Here is a 21,535-nt window from a genome sequence, read left to right on the forward strand (position 1 = left end):
AGAGAGAGAGAGAGAGAGAGAGAGAGAGAGAGAGAGAGAGAGAGAGAGAGAGAGAGAGAGAGAGAGAGAGAGAGAGAGAGAGAGAGAGAGAGAGAGAGAGAGAGATATGAGAGACAGAGATATGAGAGATAGAGAGAGAGTCAGCTGAGTCAGTGTCTAGTTGTTTTGGTTCTGCACATTGGATTTGAAATGGAACAATGACTGAGGTTAAAGGTCAGACTCTCATCTTTAATTTGTAGCTTAATCCCAACGCTGTTTAGGAACCACAGTATGCAAGAAATACGCAAATACACTATTTTAAAGATAGGTAAAAATAACACATTTGTACTGTATGCAAAATACTGCTTGTTTTTTTGCCCCAAAACTGCATGGGATTAGCATAAAGTAGGCATATCTGTTAACACTTTCGGGGCCATTCACATATATGTTATTGGGCGCCAACGGTTAACACATTCTGTGCCACGCAGTTTGCCCATCTTATACCACTCTCTGCCAGTGCTGTAAGCCTAGTATGGAGTCGCTCACCTTCTTTGCAGGGCTATAACTTTTTAAATATTATAGCTATATCGACATTACTATGGCCCATTCAACATCGGGTATCTATCGTTCCGGATGTGGGAACGTTATATTTTTCCATTCATACATTGTGGTGTTAGTACCGTCGTGAATATAAGTATGTTTTTGGAGTGTAGAGCAGTAATTCCTAGAACGCGAGTTATAGGCCCAGACGCATATTATACATAATCTACGTTTCGTTCCTATACACGCTATATTAAAAAATTCAAATGCATATGGTGTTGAAATATCAGACAAGAGTCCAGCTGGCTCCCGGAGCCTTCCTGGATGAATTATGAATGCCAATAGCGAATAAAGGAAATAAGAATCATAAAAATTTGTAAACTCGTTGTTGGCGTTATTAGATTGGCGGGCAATCTGTGGATGTGTTAACGGCCAAAAAGTATATATATATGTATTTGGATCGTTTTCCCTTTTTTCGATTTTGATATCCTATTCAATGTCAGGGACCTGTATGTTGCCATTAACACTTTGAGTGCCACGGACGCTATATGTCGTTAGTTCATGCCGCCCGTTGAATGCCACCAACGCTAAATAGAGTTTTCTTTTTTATTAGCGATTTGAATTCATATTTCATCAATCGAGCCTCACGCTAGTGCTCCAAGCCCTCTCTGAGCTCCATTGGGGAAATACCGCCCCCTATCGTCTATCCGTGTAACTGCACCCCATTGTATTAGACTGGTGGGGGGGGGGGGGGTCCAGCTTCCTCATTCTACTTCTCCGGCGAGCCATCGGAATATACCGAAGTGATTGCGAGGCGGATAACAACGTGGAATATATATTTACAGTATCCAGCGCTGAATCAATAAACGCGATCGATATTTGGAATGGCGATCAGGAATTGGAATAATCTTTTTGGAGAACATCTGATGTGAGGTAAGGAATCTATTTTACCAGTATTGGGGTAATCAGATGTGTTTTCACCCATATATCAGCGTGTCTCATATGACGTGTGTGTGTGTGTGTGTGTGTGTGTGTGTGTGTGTGCGATCAGGAAATGAGAATATATTTCTCAGCTCGCTTATCTAGCGTGCATAAGTACACATACTATCGATAATCAAGCGTTTATTTGAAAACTATTCATAAATAGGCCAAAATATGACAGTTTTTTGTGTATTCCAGAATATTCCAGTAAATGCCGTTTATGACGGAATCTTTCTATTTTCCTGAAACTTAAGAAAACGACATCTTTTCGAAATGCTAGAAAACGGAAATGAACCGATTAAAAAACAATCCGTTTCGACAATGTTGACTGCAAACAAGTAATTGATAAGCGACGGGCAGATTAGACACATAGCCATAATTTAAACCATAGATTATGCGTTCACAACGCGAGCAGGTCCTGCATTAAAAAAAATCATTGAAGTGGGTGCTGGCATTCAACCATGTTATGGCCGGTAATCAAAGTGTTAAAAGGCATACTGGGACTCCGAAGGTGCCGGCCAGATCCTGCTAGTAGGCAGTATCGAGAGTGCAGTAAACCCGGTTCCAGACCGGGTGTAACACTCAAATGTCTCCGGATGGACTTTTCTAGTAATGGGAAACCTAGGGCTTCACTCCATCGCATTGAATCGTTTTCGGGACCCCCGATCCATATGTTGCGGTGGGTTATGTCGTGGACCAGATGGGCATAGGATGGACCAGATGGTGATCAAATAATTGGAATATTATTTTTGGAATACCACAGACCACAGGTAAGGACAATCTGACGTCAATTTCAGCTTGATCGTGCATGGTTTTCATACCCATCCCCCTGATTGGCGTGTGTTGTGGTAATAACGAATGCCGTTATTGGCAATCAATTAATCAGAAACGACCCCGCCCCCCCCTTCATGCTCTTCTTTTTTTTTGATCCACTTTTTCTCCCATTTTTCCATATTTTCTCCCATCCCAATTTCGTATCATCCAATTCAACCCTCCCCTGTCACGAACGCTGTTTCTTGCCTCCCACAAGCCGGCTGCAATGTGGACTAAGTCATACATAGCACAAGTCCCCTCCGGTACTTGAGGTAACAGCAGTCGCATCTTTTCACCTGCGCAGCTCGATCTCTCAGTGTCGAGGAGTAACGCGTGGGAGGCTCACGCTGCCCCCGACACTTCCTGATTCTACTGCGCAGGCGCACCAACCGACTTGTAGGAGTCGCTTGTTCACAACGTTCGATCCCCACCCTTCAGTTTTCCCTCCCCGTAATACGGCCAATGTGTATTACTGCGGACGACCAGCCAAACTGAAAAACAATGTGGAGAGCTGGATTCGAACACGCGAATCCTAGCGTCTCCACACTGGTGGCGAGTGCCTTGCCCACTACACCACCTAGCCGCCCTCCCTTCATGCTCTTCATGATGAAACATAATACCTATCACATATGCATTTGATTTGAAAATAATAGCGTGTCCAGGGACGAAACGCCAATGGGTTTAGTAGAATTCACGTTGCGCCCTAGGAATTAGCCCGGATCATTCCGAAATTATACTCATTTACCACGAGATAATGTGTGAACATATTCATGAAAAAATTTATTCTTTTTTGCATCTTGAACGGAAGATAGTTACTGTCAAATGACCATGGTATTGTATCCATAGCTATAATATAAAATATAGATTTAGCTCTACAAACAACGTGACGCACAGTGAAACTATTAGGGCTGACCTTCGAATTTCTTTTTGGAAATTCGAAGCTTCGGGGCCGAGATTCGATGTAGTTAATAGAGACAAAGGCAGAATTCAACTTAATTTTTTATTAAGACGTTTTTTTTTTTTTATTATTATTATTATTAAACAAACACAAACAAACATGACAACACACGATAAGATATACAAGCATTAATTGTCAGGGCACATCCAATGAGATCACATTTTAGTTAATTGTCTTATATAAGATATACCCCTAATACCTGTTATCTAAAAAACCTACACACATATGCTCCAGCTCGAACCCCCCCCTCCCGGACCCCACCTTGAGAAGTACCTCCACTATCCCTCGCACCTAACCAGACACTACCATTATAAGCTAGCTTTTATTCTCTCCACCACTTCTAACCACATTGACATTTTGGATTCATTCATTCATCAGACATGTTTTTATATGGGTCGGGACACTATAAAAAATACTATAGAGAATTGTCAGTGCTGTAAAGTTTAAACCTTTTTAAATCTTAGACAAACAAAACACTTTGCTTTCATGAAATATTGTAAGCCGTCGTTTGAGGCTTTATAAAAGCAGCACAATGAACACAAATCTGTCAGTGCCGAGTCCGACCTCATCTTAAATAACAAACGGCATTGCTTGTTGTAGTTAAGAGAGGCAGAGTTGATTTTGCAGGTAAATCTTTTTTTAATTTAAATTATTGTTATTTTATATTATTACTAATTTTATTTTCCCCTTTGAATCCCATGCCCATCGAACGAAGCTTCAAAGTATTTAAGACAGCCCTAGAAACTATGTAATGAAAACCTGGCCGTGCTATAGCTAGATGGGGAAATCTAATGGCCCCGAATGTGTTAAGGGGAGACTCACAGAACCCATCTTCATTCTGATACCCTGAGGTCAGAGGTCAGGCAGCCCAGACGAGCCCAGGCCTAGTGACGGACACACTGCTCTGTGTTTGTCTGGTCTTAAAGGACCTGAGTGTCAGCCCAGACAAGCCCAGGCCTAGTGACGGACACACTGCTCTGTGTTTGTCTAGTGTTTGGCCTGTCAACATGGCTGTCAGGTTTACAACACAAACACTGTGTCTTCAGACAGGCCCCTCTGCTCCAGATCACATTCATTAATAACACACACTAATGTGTGTGAGTGTGTGTGTGAGTGTACCTGAATACTGTCATCATCGTCGTCATCAGGTGGGGGCGAGGGGGGCGGAGACTTCACCACCACGTCATCGCTGACTGACGGCTCTCTCTTCCTCTTAGATTCCTTCCTAGAGCTAGACCCGCCCACTGAGTCCGCCTTCTTACTGCTGAGTAGATAGAGATAGATATATTAACTTTCAGTCAGAAAACAGGACTTTGAATTGGCTCAACCAAGCAACTCCATGGAGAAAGAGAGGACAGACAGACAGAGACAGACGGAGACCGTGTATATATCAGTGTGTATCTATCAGTGTGTGTATATCAGTGTGTTTATCAGTATGTATAGTAGGGTGTATATATCAGTGTGTATATGTGTGAGTGTATCAGTGTGAGTGTATCAGTGTGTGAGTGTATATCAGTGTGTGTGTGTGTATATCAGTGTGTGTATATGAGTGTGTGTGTGTGTGTGTGTGTGTGTGTGTGTTAGGGCTGAGCCCAAACGTTCTGACCTTCGTTCGTTACGTTGGCATTCGATTCTTAATTAATGGGTTCGAACCTCCGCTTAAAAAATATATATATATATATTTTTTTATTTTTCGTTTTAAATTTTTGTATTTATTTTACACGAAAAATATATATCAGAATGTGATATATATCAGAATATCACAGTACTGTGTTGTGTTTACAATAATTCGTAAGTCACGCATGAACACAGGTCACAACAACAAAAGTCTAGTGCCTTACAGTGTATTGCAAGGTCTGACATTGACCAAACTTGATATGCATGACCTTGGTGGGCTCTAGGTCAACTCCTGAAAAGGGGGTCAATGTCAGACTTTGCAATCAAAAGTTAGGGGGCTAATAACCCTTGCCATAATTTCAGTGCGCCCCCTAACCTTTGATTGCAAGGTCTGACATTGACCCCCTTTTCAGGAGTTGACCTAGAGCCCACCAAGGTCATGCATATCAAGTTTGGTCAATGTCAGACCTTGCAATACACTGTAAGGCACTGTAAGGCTACTGTCCTGCCTCACTTCCAGTGATGAAGCTAAGCTATGCTAACGGAGCGTCTATTCCCAAAGCTAAAATGCACGCACAGAGACAAAAAAGGTATGCATCTTCTTGTCTAACTCCAGGGAAGATGTTAAATAAGCTAATTTCCAAAAAAAGTGGAGTTCCCCTTTAAGTTGGAATATGACTGTAATACAAACAGTTCAGTTTGTCAGGTACATGGAACACAGATTACAGTGTTGACATCTGTCTGCTTGAGAAAATACCATGTTCTGCAATAAAAATGATTGAAGTGAGATGAACAGACTTAACTTTATTTTATTAGATAAAACTTGTTGACAAAGTTTTACTTTGCATTTGAAAAAAGGTAATAAATCGCAATATATCGGCGGCTAGGTGGCGCAGTGGACAAGGCGCTTGCCACCAACGCAGGAGATGCTGGGTTCGAGCCCAGCTCTCGCCGTTGCTACCAGCTTGGCTGGTCGTTCATACTAATACAATTACACGTTGTGGACAGCGACTCCTACAGGTCGGTTGGTGCGCCTGTGCAGTAGAATCAGGAAGCGACGAGGGCGGCGTGTCCCTCCCACGCAGACCCTCGCCGCTGAGAGATCGCACTGTGCAGGTGAAAAGATGCGACGGCTGCCTCCTCGTGTACCGGAGGGGACACGTGATGCAAGGCTTCGTCCACATTGCAGCTGGCTTGTGGGAGGCATGGCCTAACAGCGTTCGAGACAGGGGAGGGTAGAATTGGACGATACGAAATTGGGGACGGGAGAAAAATAGAAAAATGGGGAGAAAAAGTAGATAAAAATAAATCGCAATATATCGCAATATTAATATCGCAATACTCAGCATATCGCAATATGTTTAGTATCGCAATACTATCGTATCGTGACTCAAGTATCGTGATAGTATTGTATTGTGAGGCCTCTGGTGATTCCCACCCCTAGTGTGTACCAGTGTGTATATCAGTGTGTGAGTGTATATCAGTGTGTATATGAGTGTGTGTATGAGTGTGTGTGTGTATCAGTGTGTGTGTATCAGTGTGTGTATATCAGTGTGTGTATCGGTGTGTATATCAGTGTGTGTATATCGGTATGTATATCAGTGTGTGTGTGTGTATCAGTGTGTGTGTATCAGTGTGTGTGTAATGTATCAGTGTGTGTATATCAGTGTGTGTATATAAGTGTGGTATATCAGTGTTTATATCAGTGTGTGTGTGTGTGTGTGTGTATCAGTGTGTGTGTATCAGTGTGTGTGTATCAGTGTGTGTGTGTGCATCAGTGTGTGTGTATCAGTGTGTGTGTATCAGTGTGTGTATATCAGTGTGTGTATATCAGTGTGTGTGTATGTGTGTGTGTGTGTGTGTGTGTGTATCAGTGTGTATCCATGAGGAGAGTGAGAGGACACACAACACCCCTTATCTTCTTCTCTCTCTCTCTCTCTCTCTCTCTCCCTCTCTACCTCCACCCCCCCCCACCCTCTCTCTCTCTCTCTCTCTCTCTGGGGCCCCTCTCCTTTCATCCTCACGCCAAGACCAATCAGAATCACCGTGGTAACGGCTGATCATGTGACCTGCACCTGTTCCTCTGGCGGCGCGCCACGCTGCAGCCATCTGGACATACGCACACACACACAAACACACACTACAACACATACTGTATACACACACATAAATACTACAACACATACACACACAGTAACACTACAACATATACACACACACACACATTAACACAAATATATATACACATACACACACACATTATACACACAGAGATATATACACACACACATACAGGACAGACATTAACTAACTAATTCAGTTAACATTAGTAATTCATGCCCGCCACATTTAAATCCCAAACCGAGTGGGATCTTTGAGTTTGTCCAGGTGAGGTGGTGGTCGGTGCAGCTGTCAGTCATTCTGTCTTGGGCTACTGGTAACGTTAACACTTTCCCCGCCATAGGTTATATCCATGAATATAGCCAGTCTGCCAGCACTATAACCCTATGGAGATGTTTACCTTCTTTGCAGGGCTATAACTTTTTAAATTGTATTGCTATATTGACATTACTATGGCCCATTCAACATCGATTATCTATCGTTCAGGATGTGGGAACGTTATACTTTTTCATTCATACATTGTTGTGTTACTAGCGTCGAGAATATAAGTATGTTTTTAATCTTTTCTGCTGTAATTCCAAAAACGCTAGTTAGGCACAAACGCATATATAGATTATCGATTGCTGTTTCTTTCCCATACACGCTATATTAAAAAATTCAAATGTATATGCTCGGTATACATTATGCTTCATCATGCGTGGAGGAAAGGGGGGGGGGGTGTTTATAATTCCTTGATCATCAGTAACTGCTTTATGTAGTATGGGTGGATATATTGATCAGATGGTTTGCAAACAAGGAAATGCACAATCGGGTTGAAAATAACGTTACCGTGGGCCAATGAGACTGGCGGTGAAAGATCCAAATTATACGACGCCGATCGCCTAGGTCCATTTCCGGTTTGTATGGCGCAATAAACGCCGAAATCATATCGATTATTAAGTTTAGAAAGCGATCCATATGCACTATAGTGTTTGTCAGGAGTCCCGTAATGAGATGTGACTGCCGGAGGACTTGCACTGATGGTAGGGATGGGAATTGATAGGATTTTATCGATACGATTCCATTATCGATTCTGCTTATCGATTCGATTCTTTATCGATACCCTTATCGATACCTGATCAATTTATAATTTACATAAATAAATTGGAAATGCAACAGAACTACATTTACATTTAGTCATTTAGCTGACGCTTTTATCCAAAGCGACTTACAAGTTCTGTACGACAAGCCATCAGGAAGGGCACAACTCTATCAGCTGAGCAACAATGTTCATCAAAGTGTTGAGTGCTACAGTGTAGGTTAGTTTATTAGGACAAGTGCATGACAGTACGGTTAGTTAGGGTTAGATTTTTTTTTTTTTTTCAGATAATGGTTGAAGAAGTGCGTCTTTAGTCGACGGCGAAAGATTGGACGTGATTCGGCTGTCCTAACTGGGGTGGGTAGTTCATTCCACCATTGTGGGGCAAGGACTGAGAATAGGCGACTTCTCTTTGATGACCCTCCCGGAGCTTGGATAGGAGTAGGTCTGAGGCGGCCAGAAGATGCAGAGCGTAGGGGTCTAAGCTGGTTAGAATAACAACATGCAACTTGACATTTCTGATTGTCATTTATTGTTGAGCCCCCATGTCAGAAAAATACAAAAACTGTAAAAAATAAAACATTAACTATAGCCTACACTTAAATAAAATAATGTATTTGAGATTCTCTTAAAATGTATTTATTTTTTTATTCTTAAACTAATTTAATCTATTGAATAACAGGTCGTTATTCCTCTGACTTCTGTCTCACACACACACACACACACACACACACACACACACACACACACACACAGAGCTCCCTCCCTGGGCCCCTGTCCTATAAGGTATTGGCTTGTGTTGCTACACGGACACATTTGTATGTTGCACCACCTCGGTACTTCCTGGCTTACAGTGTACAGACTTGTAAACAAACACTCCGCCTCTTATTATATGTGAACTAAAGAGTACAAGGTTTACACAACAGCCCACACCTGCTGTTTTATTGTATTTGTACCTGTACTAGCCGCTGTCAGCTGTTTATCTCTCTTTGTGAGCTTGATTAAATAGCGTTAGCTCACGTTACCTAGCGTTAGCTCCGCGGCTAATTTGAGCTCACCCTGAACTAAATCAATGACTAGGTTCTAAAGCATTCAAGTAGTTTTCACTGCACATAGAAGTAGCCAAACAGCGGGAGCATTTCGGGAGCATATTACCAAAACCCAGGCAATTTCGAGCCCTTAAGGAATCAAATAGAGTCTGCCATGGCTACATGCTAACGTTATTGCGCAACTGTAGGAAAAACCTGGCAGCGATAAGGGAATTGAAAGTCACGGGAGCCACACGGTTCCAGGCATCGGCCAATTAGGAACCGGTTCCCAACGGCAACCGGTTTTCGATTCCCATCCCTAACTGATGGCACTTCCTGTTTTGCGAGTGTAACTCACCCGACCATCCACCAGGCGGCGGTATTGAGCCGTCGTTGCAGTCACATCTAGGGTCCAGCTGCAGCACCGGGGGTGGGTGGATGAATTATGAATGCCATGGCAAAAAAATGAAATATTTATCTAAAAAACGCTGTACAGCGATCTTGGCAGACAACGCATGGCGGGCAATAACGCTGAACAGCGATTTTGGCGCACAATGTGTTAAGTGGCCAAGTTGAGCTATATCACATAATATTCTCCATGTTACAGATTTAGTTTAGTGTATGATAAAGGCACACGTCTTCAATCATCTGAAATGAAATGAAAAAATAAATAAATAAAATACTCCAACCCTAACTAACCTTACTGTCATGCACTAATATACTAACCTACACTGTAGCACTCAGCACTTTGATGAACATTGTTACTCAGCTGATAGGGTTGTACCCTTCCTGATGACTCGTCGTACAAAACTTCGCTTTGGATAAAAGTGTCAGCTAAATGACAAAATGTAAATACTCTAAGAAGCTCACATACACACCAACACAAAAACACACACATGGACATGTGCACACATGCATACGCTGTAGGGGTGGGAATCACCAGTTTCATCATGATACGATACGATATCGATTCTTTGGCCAACGATACGATATTTTCCGATATCACAAAGTCTCTCACGATACAATACGATACGATTAGATTCAGGTGCCTGCGATCGATATGAGATGATATCATATGCCCATTTAACACAATCAGTAACATTTAGATCAACAAAAAAAAGGTAATGAAAATATCATTTGACATTTGTATTTTTGAGCTCTTCCAGACATTTAAAGGAAAATCAATCTATTGTTTTTAATACAAATAGACCTCCTGTTCACTGTAAAGTGCCACGTTTTTATATATTGAGCTTTAAACTTTAAGCTACATTTTTTGGAACTCAAAACTCACAACCTCCCTCTCCCAAACCGTTCCTACAACAATTTGTTGATGTTGCATGATCATGTATAGGCCTACATTTATTATGTATTATATTGTTTATGTTTAAATAACATTTAAACATCAAACTCCTCTGACCTCATCTGGTCTTTCCAAAGACGCGCGCGCGCACACACACACAGAAAGGGAGAATGCTATGCTGTAACATCTACACACACGGAGCTACTGCTGTTGTTCTTGGGCGGATATGAGACTCGCCACAGGATTTTCAAAATAAGAGTATCGATATGAATCGATCTTATTACATCGCATCGATCCGATTCGATTGTTGATAATTACATCGATGTATCGATCTGGATCGATGTATCGTCCCACCCCTAATACGCTGATGTATCCTGATTCTATACACACAAGCACAACATGCTCATCTCCTGATGCTATACACACTAGAGCTGAGACAACATGCTCATCTCCTGATGCTATACACACTAGAGCTGGGACAACATGCTTAGCTCCTGATGCTATACACACTAGAGCTGGGACAACATGCTTATCTCCTGATGCTATACACACTAGAGCTGGGACAACATGCTTAGCTCCTGATGCTATACACACTAGAGCTGGGACAACATGCTCATCTCCTGATGCTATACACACTAGAGCTGGGACAACATGCTCATCTCCTGATGCTATACACACTAGAGCTGGGACAACATGCTTAGCTCCTGATGCTATACACACTAGGGCTGGGACAACATGCTCATCTCCTGATGCTATACACACTAGAGCTGGGACAACATGCTTATCTCCTGATGCTATACACACTAGAGCTGGGACAACATGCTTAGCTCCTGATGCTATACACACTAGGGCTGGGACAACATGCTCATCTCCTGATGCTATACACACTAGAGCTGGGACAACATGCTTATCTCCTGATGCTATACACACTAGAGCTGGGACAACATGCTTATCTCCTGATGCTATACACACTAGAGCTGGGACAACATGCTTAGCTCCTGATGCTATACACACTAGGGCTGGGACAACATGCTCATCTCCTGATGCTATACACACTAGAGCTGGGACAACATGCTTAGCTCCTGATGCTATACACACTAGAGCTGGGACAACATGCTTATCTCCTGATGCTATACACACTAGAGCTGGGACAACATGCTCATCTCCTGATGCTATACACACTAGAGCTGGGACAACATGCTTAGCTCCTGATGCTATACACACTAGAGCTGGGACAACATGCTTAGCTCCTGATGCTATACACACTAGAGCTGGGACAACATGCTTAGCTCCTGATGCTATACACACTAGAGCTGGGACAACATGCTCATCTCCTGATTCTATACACACTAGAGCTGGGACGATAGAAGCATGCATAGACACATTATAAACACAGAAGCATGCATAGACACATTATAACACACAGAAGTACACTACACAGAAGCATGTAGCACAGAAAACACATTTCCTGTGTTCTGCCCCTCCCTCTGCAAGTCTGTCTCCATCGGTCTCTCTCTCTCTCTGACTGGCATTTATGCTTGACAGCTGTGGAAGGCTGTGTGTGCGTGTGTGTGTGTGTGTGTGTGTACAGAGATGGTCCTTGAAAAGATGGAGAGGAGAGAGAAGAGGTGGAAAAGAGGGAGAAGATAGAGGAGGTGGAGAGGAGAGGAGGTGGAGAGGGAGATGAGGTGAGGAGAGAGAGGATGTGAGGAGAGGGAGTAGAGGGAGAGGAGATGGAGGAGGAGGAGAGGGAGAAAGGGAGGTGGATAGGGAGAGGAGAGAGAAGATGAGGAGAGGAGAGGAGGTGGAGAGGAGAGGGAGAAGAGAGGAGGGATAGGAGGAGAGGGGGTTGGGACACCTGCTGCTATGATGAGTCATACTCAGCTGGACCCTCAACATACACAGAGAGAGAGAGAGAGAGAGAGAGAGAGAGAGAGAGAGAGAGAGAGAGAGAGAGAGAGAGAGAGAGAGAGAGAGAGAGAGAGAGAGAGAGAGAGAGAGAGGGGATAGAAAGGGAGAGATAGAGAAACAGAGAGAGCGAGAGAGATAAATAGATAGAGAGACGGAGACAGAAAGACGGAGAAAATGTTCCCTGAGGATTTGACACAGGGCAAGAAGGCTGCATGCATGTGTGACTGCTATGTGTGTACTGTAAACAAGTCAGCCCTCACACACACACACACAGATAAACACACACACACACACATATGCATAGATATGGCGCACACAGGGATGGGTGTGTCTGCTAAGCAGGAGATGAGCTATTTATAGATAGGCTTCCTGAGAGTGTGAGAGAGAGAGAGAGAGAGAGCAAAAGAGAGAGAGAGCAAGGTCAGAGAGGAGAAGCGAGCTGACTGGACAAGCTAACCACCTGATCCATCACACACACACACACACACTTACTTCCTGGAAAGCTGAAACTAATATTGTGGAACATGTCCTTTTCTCTATGTCCATTCAGCTAGGAGAGCTTCAGTACGCAGTCCTACACAAACCCACCCCCAATACTAAAACAGACCCCAGACCAGCTACTACACAGGGCGTCTACAGGTACCATGCATCGAACTAGTCTACATACAGACCCCAGACCAGCTACTACACAGGGCGTCTACAGGTACCATGCATCTAACTAGTCTACTACATACAGACCCCAGACCAGCTACTAAACAGGGCGTCTACAGGTACCAACATCGAACTAGTCTACATACAGACCCCAGACCAGCTACTAAACAGGGCGTCTACAGGTACCAGCATCTAACTAGTCTACAGTGTTCTGCCTAGGCTGACCGCTTTGGATGGATATAAATAATAAATGGATATAAATAACTAGATATAAATAAATGGATATAAAGTGCTCCATTGCAAATATATCAATTGCCGCAAACAAGTGAAAATTAAGTGGATTGTTTTTAATGCATAGGTATATCTATCAAACTACAATACGGGTTCCGCCTCCATGCTGTAAATTGGGAGCTGATGACCAGAGTCTCAGAGCAGCCAGCGATGAGGAACATATAGAGTGTTTGCACCGACGTCACGATTTGGTCAGTAACCTGATGCGCAGCCATTATGGCGATAAACGTTGACGTAAACAACGGGTGATTGCATGCTGAATTTAAGATTTAAGACCATTTGAACATGTCTAAACCCAAAAGAAGTACAGGAAAACGCGTGGAAGCTGCTAGAACATACAGAGAAGGACTTAGTCGGCAGGAAAGAGGCGCGATATTCTCATAGACTCAGACTAATGGGTGGTGAAGATCCGTACGAGCTGGCTCCTTCATCTTGGAGTTACGAACCGACAATTATGCCTTCTATGGCCCATCCCGACATAGTGAACTACCTAGTTTTTTCACCGAGCCCATACACAGATGAAGACCTTAAATCTTACAAATGTTTGGATGCCTATTCCTACTATTGCCTGGTGTGTGGATGGGTGAGCGAGGCACAGTATCAGCTCATCGATGACATGTCATGTGTATAGTGAAAGCCAAGGTAGGCGATTCAATAACGTTACTAGATCGACTGATCTTTACATTTGAAATTTTTTTCTAATAGTCTACTAGTACAAATGTTTGGATCGAAATGCTGATCGTTACTTTGGTAGTTCGTTCAGACGGGAGAGGAGAGGGGCCGTTCGCCTCCTTTTTTACAAACTTCTCCCTGATTTGTAATAGCTTTTGGCAATGTGAAGTACTCCCAAATGATTTTCCCGGTCCGACCGATTAGTACAGCCAAGAACACGGCAATAATTGACCATTTTGAGCAACAATGACCAGGAACAGTTGCTAGTTCGCTTGCGTTGGATATGTTCAGTATCACCCAAAGGGGGCGACCTCCGGTTTGATGACGCGCTGTGAAAACACCATCAGTCCACGTTCACATCACTCGGACCAAAGCGGACCCAAGCAGACCAAAGATGTTAAGCTAAGAAGTCTGCTATATATTTTAGTTATTTAAACACTTCCACTTTAATTTGTATTATTTAATTTATTTATCTTGTTATGAGTGATTGTTGTATTGTTCAAATACATTTTGATTGAAAGTTGCTTAAGATCCAAATTCAAATGTTTCATGAGTCATTATTTTAATTTTCTATGGGATCATCATGTTATGTTAAGTTAACTGTTAAGGCAGAGGGACTGGAGAACAGGGTGACATTCACAGGTGTGCAGACTTGAGCATGTGAGGTAAAACATGCATTGGAGAAGGAGCCATGCCCACAGGAAGCAGAGATTGAGGGTGTGACAAAAATAATCGTTAGATTAGTCGACTAATCGAATGACAAAAATAATCGTTAGATTAGTCGACCAATCGAAAAAATAAGACAGATTAGTCGATTACCAAAATAATCGTTAGTTGCAGGCCTAATTGACACCCTATGTGCTTCCAATCTCGGGTTATAACACCAAACAGCCAACAAGCATCAATTTCGGAAAAGTGACCACTTCCGGTTTCGCCTCCCGGTGAACGGACCAGTCAACTCTGACGGTGAAAATGATTGACCGTTTTTGTAGCCAATACAATTCTGGAGCTGATGGTATCTTACATGAGGGATGTTTACTGCGATAAAGGGAGAGTAGAACAAGAAGAAAGGAGAATTACTCGCTTCTGCGACGTGAAATGTATTGGACCAGACGGCCATTTTGGATAAGCGTTACAGATAAACATTAGAAAAATAAAATATGTGTAAAATAAAAATGTTCCCTGGTATTGTTATCAACTTTGGACCTGTACCAGATAATACTTCAGGCTATGGACCCATTGTGTGTTTCCAGCTCCAACTTTTGCAGGCATCTGTTTGCAAACTAATTCAGACGTAAGTAAACAAAACTTTTATTTCAGTGTGTTCAAACTTATGGAACACTATTACATTAACACTCAGTGATTAATCCTGTTGTGGAAGGAAATCCAGAATGTTTCCTTTCAAAAGACACCAGACTCATGCATGTGCTATAAGTGGTTCAAGAATAGTGACCAATTTACTTTGGGTATGCAATTGACAGGCGTGTTATGCAAATTGTGCCCAGGTGGACAAGAGGTTAATCCATCTTTTATTTGAATCTACCCTCTTCTACTGTGCTACACCGGTCTCTCTGTTCTACCATGTCTCTTATTTCATACATTATTACCTTATATCAGCATTTTTTTAAATGTACTTTAATAATATTTTCACTATATTTTAAGCACATTGTATTGCAGCTTTGCACAAAAGATGCTATATAAATAAGCTTTGATCGATAGACCAGCCACTAACTAGTCTATATAAAGAACCTAGACGAGCCACTAACTAGTCTATATACAGACCCTAGACCAGTCACCAACGTAGACCAATCTCGGTCACTCTCTCTCTGGGAACGCCCAAAACCAAATTCGGTCACGCCCCATTTTGCGCGACATCCAGGCTTTTTTTTACTGTCAGCGTTTGGGAATTTCATGTCGACAGGTAGGTGAAGTGAAATTATACTTATTTTAGAATATATATATATCAAATTTCATGAGTATTCATCTACATTTAGTCATCTAAAGACTATTAGATATGAACGTATGTACCAGTAAAAAGTGGGAATCTCTAGAATGTGTTTTGGGCGACGGTCTTTACAAGCGTGCGGGGGTAGCCTCTCTAATCAACTTGACGTTATACACAACACTTTCTGTTGTCAGTAGATGGCAGCATTGGTTTAAAAGGTGAAAATGTTATGACTACAAAATGACTACAAATCCCAAGACCTTTATCACCTAGTTGTTCACAGGTGAGCACCGGATTAGGAAAACGTGATCTCAACACAGGAGCGTTAAACTATTAATGCGACCTGCATATAGTGACCGAGAATAGTCACCTAATTATCTTAACAAAAGTGCATCATTAGCATTGTTTGTCGTCTAAAGGGGAACATAAATGGTACAATTTAAGATTAGAATGTTATCCGCATATAAAAGGACAAATAAAACATTGTTAATTTGTAAGAAACCTCAATGAAAACGGCGCAGGGTAAGTTATATTCGCTATTGTTATGAAAATGTGATAGAATCCTATAAGAATGTGGACGCATTTGGTCACTGTAACGTTATATACAGACCCTAGACCAACCACTAATTGTTATTGTTCAGTGAATCTCTAAGGCCTCAAGGTCAAACTACACTTGGAGACCTCAGTGTTTGCTCGGCACGTCTGCCTCCAACGCTGTGTGAAAAATTGTCTAAGACACGACCAGAGTGACTCAACCGTGTGCTGCAGACGTCCGACATCTAGCAGGCTTAATATATGAACCCTCACAGGGACAAGCAATGCGCTACAGCCAGCCAGCCAGCCAGAGAGAGAGAGCAAGAGAGCAAGAGAGCGAGAGAGAGACAGAGAGGCGAGAGACAGAGAGGAGAGAGACAGAGGCAGACAGAGAGAGACAGAGGAGAGAGACAGACAGTGAGACCATTCTACTGTGGTTGAGTTACATTGACTTGAACCAGTGAGGGATGGTGGCACAGAAAGAGAAGCTAAGCCGTTACCAAGTTCAGTTCAAACTGTCAAACTAGGCTGCAGATCAAATAGGAATTAAGATCCAGCGATTAACATATCACACAAGGGAAGGGAAGGAGAAGGAAAGAGTGAGGAAGAGCAAGCAAGAGCATATGTGTTGTATTTATTATGTGTATATCTTTTAATCTAAATTTATTTTGATTTAAGTACTGGACAGTCATTATTGTTATTATTATGTCGGTCATAGTCCTGTGATTTATTGTGGATTTCTACTGTTAATGTATTGTGTGTCTAGTTTTATGTTAAAAAAGGGAAAATAAAAAACATTTGTTGAAAAAAAAAAAAAAAAACATATCACACAAGCCTTAGAGCCATATAAAACCCACATTCACGGAATCGCGGACGGAATCACGGAATTGACCAATAAAAATGGAATCAACTGCAAAACGTGGACTATTGCAGAATTTGGCAGAATTTGGCCTAATCTGGACTGAAATTCCGTTTTTGGGTGGAACGTTTGTTGCAAAGCAAACATGACCGGGGAGGCGGGGACCGCTGCGTGTTACACACAACACAGCAGTGTCCAAGCGTCTCGCTGCTTCGGTGTTAACGCCGTCAAGAAGCTAAGAAATTTCGCAATAAGCCCTAAATTCAGAGCAGAGCAGTATCCTAATGACTTTTATGCCTCCGGCGATAAGGTGTTTTGCAAATTCTGTCAACGTTCCATGGACTGGACCCACAAAAACACGTGCGACACTATTGTGATTAAATGGCTATGTAACGTTAGGACATGATAGCTTCTAGCTAAATCTAGTGCACCCATCCATTTGTTTAATGCAAACGATTGTCATTACACACTGTCCTTTTATAAACTAAATAAACTTAAATAGCTATGTAACGTTATAGGACTATAGATGGAAATGATAGCTTCTAGCTAAATCTAGTACACCCATCTATTTGTTTAATGCAAACGATTGTCATTACCAGTGTTGGGCAAGTTACTTTTAAAAAGTAACTAGTTACAGTTACTAGTTAATTCTTCCAAAAAGTAACTAAATTACTTACTCAGTTACAAATTATAAAAGTAACTAGTTACTTCAGAAAGTAACTATTGCGTTACTTTCAATATATTTTTTTTTACATAAACACACAAATCTAAACTATTTTAATGTTGCTGTGGGACAAAGTGAGACTAGCCTCCAATCAAATGCCATGTATGTAGATATTATAATTACTATGTTTATATAGTGGATCATACAAATACAATAGATCTTTTGGAACTTTTGATATGTATTGCCCCTTAACAGGCCACAACTGGGCAACATTAAATTATGCTTGTTAAGCACTATACCAAAAATAAATAACAAATATATACTGATTGATTGAACATTTTAATTAACAGATTGCAGAATGGGTACAGCACTACGGCTCAATACACACAATTGTTAAGGGGATGCAGATCAGAGAAAGACTTTCGTCTTGTTTCGTCAGGGTCACCCATTTTCAATTCATGACATACACAACATACAGATATAAGAATCTAATCGAATCTCAATTCATGACATACAGATATAAGAATCGAATCATTCTAAACCAATCTAATCATGACATTTAAGACATGCATGACATACAGATATATATCTCTGCGCACCAGACTGTGCTATTAAACCAGGAAGTGCAGCACTATGTTGAGCCCATATCTATGGTTGAGCCTGTCAGCAGTAGAGCCACTACTGCCCTGCGCTGCAACACAAGAGTGAACCGCGGTCTCACGCTGACGGCTCGCTTATTATGTTGTTCCGTTGGATTCGTTTTAGATTATTTGGGCTCAAAGTCAAACCGTACATTACACAGACCCGCGGTCTCCGCTGACTGAATCGCTTGTGTTGTGGCACTGCCCACTAAACAAGGAAGAATATATTGCCTCTCAGCGCAGATATCTGTCTGATGAAAGAAACAGGTTAATTCATAGTAATGCGCCGTATTTATTTGCAGTAACGGTAACAGCGTTATTGAGATTGGAAGAGTAATTCGTTAGATTACTCGTTACTGAAAAAACTAACGCCGTTACTTATAGCGCCGTTATTCCCATCACTGGTCATTACACACTGTCCTTTATAAACTAAATAAACTTAAATAGCTATGTAACTAGGGATGCCCCGATCGATCGGCCAGCGATCGGTATCGGCCGAAATTCAGTATAAATATGAGATCGGTGAATTCCGATAATGCTTTATTTTCGCCGATCGTGAAAACCGATCGAAAAACATGATCCAATTCTTAGCGGAGATCTCACTCGCTGACTTCTGTCTCAGACACACAGGAGCTGAAAACTGCCGCTCCTCCTCCTCCTCCTGCCCCTCCCTTACCCGTGTAAACAAGCTCCGGCAATAGTCTGCTCTAGTGCATGCAACCTCTGTGAGCTAACGTTAGCTACCTAGCTATCGTTACTGTTTAAACAAAATTACCCAGTCAACTATTCACTTTTAGTTTAATACATGAGGCATTGTCTAACGGTATCTAGCCGGCTAGCTACTGATAGCTTCTGATATCAACAAATGCTCCAGCAATAGTCTAGTAGTGCATGATACCTCCGTGAGCTCACGTTAGCTCACAGTTCAAAACGAAATGTCCCAGTAAACTAAATAATTCACTGAGGCGTTGTCTTAACGTTATCTAGCCGGCTAGCAGTAGCTACAGATAGCTCCTGATATCAATGTCTTATAACATTGATTCGATGTGTATTCGAGCCCCGGCTTGCATCGCAGTCACGAAAAGGGGCTAGCTGAGGGAGTAAGGTATATCTGCAGAGCCGCAGATATACCCTGCTGAGGGCATGCTGAATGTGATTTGACCAAAGCAGAGTATACACACAGACAGTGGAGATAGCGAGCATTTTGACTCGTTGCGTGGTGGCGATGTCTCGCAGATAATACAACTACAAGTATAATTATATAATATATATATTTTATAAAATTAGAGCTGGGCCGTTAACGCTATACTAGTATCGCGCGATAATATAATTAACGCATTAATCTTAAAAAAAAAAAAAAAAAAAAAAAAAAATTACCTTTATTTACCCAGGGTAGGTTCGCTGAGCACAGATGCTCTTTTTCAGGAACGCCCTGCTTCACATTCACACAGTTCCATTCACACCTGGGAGCTGCCCAGTACAACCACAGTTGACACCATTGGCCACTGAGCAACTCCACTGGAGCAGTTGATTCAAGCCATGTCACATAGTTCAAGTTTGAAATGATTCTTTCTGTTTTGCTCCTGAGAGTGCTAGATACTGTACTGTACTGGTAATATTATTTATTTGTGTTAACTTCTGAATAAAACAACTTATTAAACACAAGTACATCTTATTGAACATTATTTTGATATTTCATTACCAATTATCATAGCAAAACAGCTTTTTCAAACAGTCTGTAATGCATTTTGGAAACGGGAGATGGGCTCATGGTGTAATGGGCCACCTGGCCTGAGAAACATAAGGAGGAAAGAAAAAGTAAGGACTTACTTCTGGTCATTATTTGGGTAGAACACACATATTTTGAATGCCTTCGGCAGTTTTTTTTTTTTTTTTTTTTTGAGCCATTTTAATCTAGATTAAATCCAGGATTGCAGATAGATTAATCTAGATTAAAAAAATTAATCTATGCCCACCTCTAATATATATATATATTTTTTTTTTTATAAAACCAAAAACGATCGGTATCGTTATCGGTATCGGCCGATATGGCTCAAGACGATCTGTGATCGGTATCGGTGGCAAAAAACGTGATCAGGGCATCCCTATATGTAACGTTACAGTACATATGACTATAGATGGAAATGATAGCTTCTAGCTAAATCTAGTGCACCCATCCATTTGTTTAATGCAAATGATTGTCAGTACACACTGTCCTTTATAAAACGAAATAAACTAAAGGTGCCTAAATTATGCATTACTACTATATTTCATCACAATATAATAGATATAGCTAGGCTACTAACATCGTCATTGTGATAATATCAGTAGTAGCTGTATCTATTGTTTACACTTGAAATGTGTATTTTTATTTTGTGCACATTTTTATTTAGTCACAATATTATTTGAAAAATATTGTATAAAATTGAACTGTATTTCTGAGTTGCAGCACTTAAAAACATTAAATGGACTGTTATATCTTATTAAATTGTGGACATTTATTCATTTCCACTTATTAGACACTATTTCTGATGGTAAAATGAGCATAAAAAGCTAAATACAGAATTCTGAAATATTAACGGAAAAAATTGAATTTGGGAAAAAATTTAATGGAATTTGGAAAATAATAAAACGGATTTCCTATGGCTCTACCCTGCCTGTACCTCACCTGTGCTGCTGTTACCCTGCCTGTACCGTCCTCACCTGTGCTGCTGTTACCCTGCCTGTACCGTCCCTCACCTGTGCTGCTGTTACCCTGCCTGTACCGTCCTCACCTGTGCTGCTGTTACCCTGCATGCCCCTCCTCTGTGCTGCTATGACACCTGCATGCCCCTCCTCTGTGCTGCTATGACACCTGCATGCCCCTCCTCTGTGCTGCTATGACACCTGCATGCCCCTCCTCTGTGCTGCTATGACACCTGCATGTCCCTCCTCTGTGTTGCTATGACACCT

The 21,535-nt window shown here is 41.7% G+C and overlaps 1 protein-coding gene across 1 annotated transcript in view; it reads right to left on the reverse strand.

Annotated features, from left to right (window-relative positions):
- chd7 (chromodomain helicase DNA binding protein 7) overlaps positions 1 to 21,535 on the reverse strand; it is a gene marked incomplete at its 3' end in the record, with an annotated part of 231,082 nt that overhangs the window by 85,226 nt on the left and 124,321 nt on the right. Inside the window, exon 5 of the mRNA XM_084327629.1 lies at positions 4,391 to 4,535. Within this exon, the coding sequence (XP_084183755.1) occupies positions 4,391 to 4,535 (145 nt within the window). The remainder of the gene's footprint in view (positions 1 to 4,390; positions 4,536 to 21,535) is intronic.

Source organism: Notolepis coatsorum, assembly GCF_963971535.1.
Source record: "Notolepis coatsorum genome assembly, chromosome: 13".
Lineage (NCBI taxonomy): Eukaryota > Metazoa > Chordata > Actinopteri > Aulopiformes > Paralepididae > Notolepis > Notolepis coatsorum.